Here is a 6,205-nt window from a genome sequence, read left to right on the forward strand (position 1 = left end):
TATTCTGATAATATTCCCTGACTATAAGGTGTAAATTATCGTGAGGTTTTATACGTGGTCTAATCAGAAACCAGCCAATCAGAATCAAGTATTGGGACTAACCATTTTAGAAGTGTGTTTTATACGTACCATCGGTTCATATTTGAATTAGCACTAAATATCTGTGATTGTTTGATTCCATAAAACACTATGAAACCACATACACAATGGGATATACAACATGACATGGACATGTATCACAAAGATTCAACATTTGAGCAGTTGACAACAGGCATATTATTCTCCTGACTCATTGGTTGACTGTTAACCATCACACCATTTTCCCCTGATTCCAGAATTTGGTTTGCAACAACTGTTGACTGGCTATTTGTACTGGGGGGCGTGAACATATGAACTTCGTAGGTTTGACCATCGACCCTGAACATGGGTACGGTACTGGCCATGCACACGGTCTGGGTGTGACTGGTGATACCAGAGTTGCCGGTTAGAGTCCATACCGACGCACCGGTCTGGCTTTGGTCGTTGGGATGATTATCGGACAGAAACGTGTGATTGTCATAGATTTGTTTGTCCTGGTCGTCGCCTTTGTCGTGCTGGATCTTTGGTTGGCAGTTGCCCATAGCTTGATCTTCAGGCTTTGTTTTCTCACTGCTGCTCGAGTTTCCGCTGCAAACGTCAAAGAAGGTGAGGAAGACAGGGATAAAGGTGATACCGTGGAACAGTCCGAAGAAGATGACCAGGAACATGATTTTGAAAAAGGTTCTGAAGATGTAGTTCTTAGACGCAGAGAGCACGACCACCCCCAATATAGTTGACAGAGCTCCTTGGACTATGGGATAACCCAAATGGTACAGTGCTTCCACAGCCTTCTCGTTAGCCGTCGGCTTTTTACTCGAAACAAAGGCGTACGAAATGTGCGCAGAGAAATCCACAGAGAATCCGATGCAAACGACGAGAATGATCATGGATATGGTGTCGAGATTGACATTCCACAGAGCCATGAAACCAGTGACTCCGGTTATGACGGAAACTATGGAGAAGGTTACCCACAGTGAGCAGAGGGGGTTGGGAATCAACAGGAGGGAAATGAATAACATAACGGCAGAGGTGATTCCAATGTTCTGAATGGTATTGCTTACTATCACGGCATACTGGTCGTGGAAAATGAAGGACCAATGGTAGACCATTAAGGGTATGGGGCATCTCTTGGCAGTATCCCGAAGTTTATTCAACATGTTCATTTCGTCAAGAGCGGTGGTAATATTGACCGTTTGAATGAAGAAGCGAGACGCGTGGATCGAGTCGTTGGTGAAGTTCACGTCTTGCCTGAAGTCAGAGTAGAAGCTTAGAAAAGAACCCAGGTTTGTCTTGAAGACGTTTTCGATGCTTAAATTGAGATTTGTGTGATGTCCGTAGTATTTGTATGATTTAAGCCAGGAAGTAAATATGTCCTTCTCAATGAAGGGCAAGCTTTTGAAGTCCTCCACGCAAGATTCCAGATCGGATCTGTTCTTCTCGTCCCAGTACGGGAATTGGCCCCTCACGACAACCATAATATTTGGGCCATATTCGTAGAAGTACGCCTTCTCGTCATTATAGTAGTCCACTACGTACGAATCATCTGCCGCCAAGTTGCGAAGATCTATCCCCTCCTGGAGTTGGAAGCAGCCGTAAACACTGATGATCATATACACGGCATACAGCAGGATAACACACACTTTAGTCCAGGGCTTGGTAAGAAAAGGTCCATAGTACTTTTTAAAGAAATGGTTCATAGGCTGTACTTCCTCGGCCCCTGACTGGCGGTCGTACGCCCCTCCCACGCAGCAATGGTCGTACCACTTGGAGCGACCGACTGGACAGTCGCTGGGCACCTCCTTGCAGGTCAGCCAGTGTTTATTGGAGTTCTCCCGCCTGCCGTTCAGGACTAGGAACGCCCCGAAGAAGGTGATGCTGTAGAGGTAGCAGAACAAGATGGCCGTGCTGGAGTACAGGCAGAAGGACTGGACGGAGCGGAACGGCGTCATCAGTCCGATGTAGAACGCCAGCACGTCTGTCAGCGTGGTGATGGTGATGGAGATGGCCGCCTCTTTGTAGGTGTTGGCCAGTCTGTCCTCCACCTTGTCATGGACGTTGGTATTCTGCCAGCACGATATCAGTATGAACATGTCGTCCACCCCGATACCTGGGGGTGACACAAAAGAGCAGCAGCGTATCAGCTCGTGCGGTGGTTTTGTTCCATTTTGTTTCGTTTTGTTTTGAAAGCTATACTATACATTTCTCAAATGTGTGGTGTGAAAATGTTAAAGCTATACTGTAGTGACTTGTATATTTATTTTGGGCTGTAGCCTACTTCTTTCATGACAGTAATAATAACTTTGTAAGAGTTGATACACCTTCTCAGGGTATCTTTAATTCAGTGACAGCTAATTCTATCCTTACCCAATATCAAGAATGGTGAGTTAGCCACGGTCATGACAAACGGCACCCCGATGTAGAGCATCATGCCAAAGGATGACAACACGGCCAGTCCAGCAGACAATACGCCAAACATAGCCACCCATACCTTATTTCTAACGCAATCAAATCTGTGAATGGAAATTAAATAGGTGATGCTACTAGAGATGGGACAATATGAACATTACATGTCACGATTATTGTGACAAAAATAATTGCGACTGACGATATTATCCCGATAATCAAAATATGCTTAAAACTTAAAATGCCACTTTTTTAACCGCTTGAACCCCCAGCATCCCTATTCCGGGTGGGGGGGGGCAGATGTTTGCCAAGAATAGCAGATCTACGCGTACCAACATAACGTGCTGTGAGCTTGTAGATCTGCAATTTTTTGGGTGAATCGATTGAGTGAAATAAGTGTACCATGTGTGCTCTTTACAGGTCCATTCTATCAAGTATAGAGGGTTTAACTGAATTTGCTGCACATTAAAATGGCCAATCTACGCCAAAAATAGCTGATCTACGCATTCCAACGTAACGCGCTGTAGCTTGTAGATCTGCAATTTTTTGGTGAATCAATTTGTGGAGAGTGAAACAGATTGATTCTATCAAGTATATAGTGTTTAACTGAATTTGCTGCACATTAAAATGGCAGAAGACAAATAAAGTTTAAATATTTTATCAACGATAATCAACGATATTATCGTCCCATCCATAGATGCTATATTTGATTAGCCAAATTAAACTTCATGAGACATGCAGGGATTATAAATTGAATGAGATAAATTATAGTGGATTAAAAGCTTATTTGGGTAACAAGATCATACATACCTTAAAGCAGACAGAATGGAAAATGCTACGGCAATGACATAAGTAAGTAAAAACAGGGGAAGGACATCCCATTGATTGGCCTCAAATTCCACCTGTCTGGAAAGCGATGTAGCGTGAGTAACCTGTCAAAGGTAAAGGCACAAAACCAGAGCATCATTTATAGATTTTAACCATTTTCAATTAGAGATGTAGGCCTACTGTTTTTCCTTCCCGATAATGAGTCAGATACCCATAACTTGCGTATTGGTCGATACCGAGTACCGATCCGATACAGGTGTGTAATTATTTGGTTGACGCTATAGCACTCAATTGAAAATGCTAACTTTGAACAGGCATAGCTCATGAATCGTTTGACGGTCGGCAATAAAAGTTTGATACACATGCCGAACAGCTTTGGTGTTCTGACTTTTGACCTCTGACCTTTAGATCACCCACCCTTTTTAATTATATGAAAAACAGTTCAAATCTATCTCCTCTTTGATCAAAATGCACGAAAATATATGTGAACTTTGCACCTATATTGACAATAATTGGGAGTACTTTTTTTAAGACGTAGTGAAATGAAAAATATGCTTTTCATACTTTTAGACCATTTTTGTGTATTTTTATATCAAAAATCTAATTTTAATTACTTCCTTTGAACGAAAACATGACGTGCCGAGTCCTATAAAAATGTATCTTGATTTCATTCACCTGTTTGATTCCCATTGCTGCAAACTGCCGGATGCTAACTTGCATATGTTGAGCAATTTTCAGAATTGGCATAATATGTGACCATACCATTAACAACCTATAGAAGGCAAAATATTCCAAATTTCATCATGCTTTATGTAGCATGTGACATGTCAAAATAGGGTGTTTTCATGGTGCTGAATCCATTCCAAGCATTAGTTTTGCAAAAAGAAAACACTCCTTGGGCTATAAACGGCCATAGCTATTTAACATAACATGACATAACTACCCAAATGTGCTGACATTTGTGATTACGGCTATTTTACGGGATTTATTTTCCTTATAGGTTGTTAATGGTATGGTCAGATATTATGCCAATTATGAAAATTTCTCAACATATGCAAGTTAGCATCCGGCAGTTTCTACATGCTGGGGACCCATACTAAACATTTATAACATCAGTTTCTACATGCTGGGGACCCATACTAAACATTTATAACATCAGTTTCTACATGCTGGGGACCCATACTAAACATTTCTAACATAAAACGGTGTATACTCAACATGTCCGGGTTCACAATGGGGCTCTATGGGCTGGCTACTATACTACTATGGCAGTAACCCTATATGGCTGACAGTCAGAATGGACAATGGCCCAATGTCTTATAAGGCTTTACAAGAATGAGCCATGTGCATCACGTGCTGCAGAATATTTGATTAGCTTGCAAAAGCATAATGAATAATGATAATTACTAGGCCTAGTAGTCTGCAGGGGAATATAGTTGATGCTCTCTCTCTCTCTCTCTCTCTCTCTCTCTCTCTACTGAAACATGTAGGCCTATACTCTCTATTTCTGACTGACACTTGCGCTCTTTCTGAAATTCTGACTGACACTCTCTCTCTCTCTCTTTCTGACTGAAACATGTATAGGCTTCGCTCTCCCCCCTTCTCTCTCTCTCTCTCTCTCTCTCTCTCTCTCTCCGTCTTTGAATAGGTTATTGTTGCCTATGGGCTTCAAAGAGCAAAAGGAGTTAGAGGACAGTTGAATGAGTTGATAGGCCACCAACACAACATGAATGCATGGTATCAAATCAAACGTATTTCTCTTGGAAATGATTTGATCATACATTTAACATAACGGTATACATTTTAATCAAAGATGATGTATTTGCCTTTATTTCCTTTGTTCCGTAAAAGAAAAAAATGCAGGCTCTTAATACCTCTATGAATTGCGTGGACAGATTCTCGGGAAAAACCCTGAGGAATTCGTTGAGCCATAAGTCCGTCACGGTGCGGTTGAACTCCTTCAGAAAGTAAAAGAGCCGCACTGCCTTGGCACTCTTCACGACCGTTGCGCTCACGTTCACCCCGCCGACAGAGTAGCCCAGAAAAATGTGCGAGAACCCAAAGCGAAAAAACGGAAAGGTCAACCGATCTGTGCCCTCGATCCCACCGGGGCCATAGTGATTGATCACTCCCAGGATCTCATTGGAGATGCACTTGTTGTACTTCCTCGCGCACAGCGCGTCAAACGCGAGCCTCTCGTGTCCGAGAGTGACGCTGATCCGACGGACCCTCTCGTCCAAACCTAATATCTCCCGCAGTGCCGCGTCGCTAAAGATGTTGTCCGACTTGGACACGGCGATGAAGGACGCGTACACGCCGTCCGAGTAGAGCCTCTGGCTGGAGAACACCGAGTTGTTCAGGGGGAAGTTCTCCCGCACGAACAACCTCTCCAGCTTTGCCGGCCCGTTGGTCGGCGTGAACTGCTCCTCGATGTCGTTGGCCTCCCGGTCCCAGAGGAAGGCGAAGCCGCCGCCGAGGCAGATGGAGATGAATATGGGCGAAAGGAAGAAAAACCACGGGTGCCTGCCCACGAAGCGACCGAACTTCTGGTATCCGATAGAGAACGGCTTCTCGACGCAGTCTGTCCGGCACCAAGTCATGTTCACCGGCATTTTGCAGAGGAGAAAAATATCCCAAACTTATTATAAGTGATTAAGCCTATTTTGTCCCACATCAATTAAGGCAATATATACTTCGAGGTTGATATTCTAAGCCTAGAATATTAGTGATATAGATATCAATAGCCTAAGTCAAGATATAACTATAGGCCTATAGCCTAGTCAAAACATCTCTTCAGATGGAAACTTAATTTTCTAAGAGGCTTGAATAGGCCACATAAATGCATACGGGTATTAACATTTTCTGACGCACTTAGCCTGTAAAGTCCTAGTGTTAA

General features: G+C 43.1%; 1 protein-coding gene across 1 annotated transcript; it reads right to left on the minus strand.

Moving 5' to 3' along the window:
* Positions 1-236: 236 nt before the first annotated feature.
* Positions 237-5,921, minus strand: ptchd3a (patched domain containing 3a; the record flags this gene model as incomplete). The annotated part of the gene is made up of 4 exons (XM_083777755.1): positions 237-2,185; positions 2,443-2,588; positions 3,292-3,413; positions 5,184-5,921. The coding sequence occupies 4 exons, from the start codon at positions 5,919-5,921 to the stop codon at positions 237-239; spliced, it is 2,955 nt and encodes a 984-aa protein (XP_083633881.1).
* Positions 5,922-6,205: the final 284 nt, after the last annotated feature.

This window comes from Protomyctophum parallelum (assembly GCF_964188405.1).
Source record: "Protomyctophum parallelum genome assembly, chromosome: 12".
NCBI classification, from domain to species: Eukaryota; Metazoa; Chordata; class Actinopteri; order Myctophiformes; family Myctophidae; genus Protomyctophum; species Protomyctophum parallelum.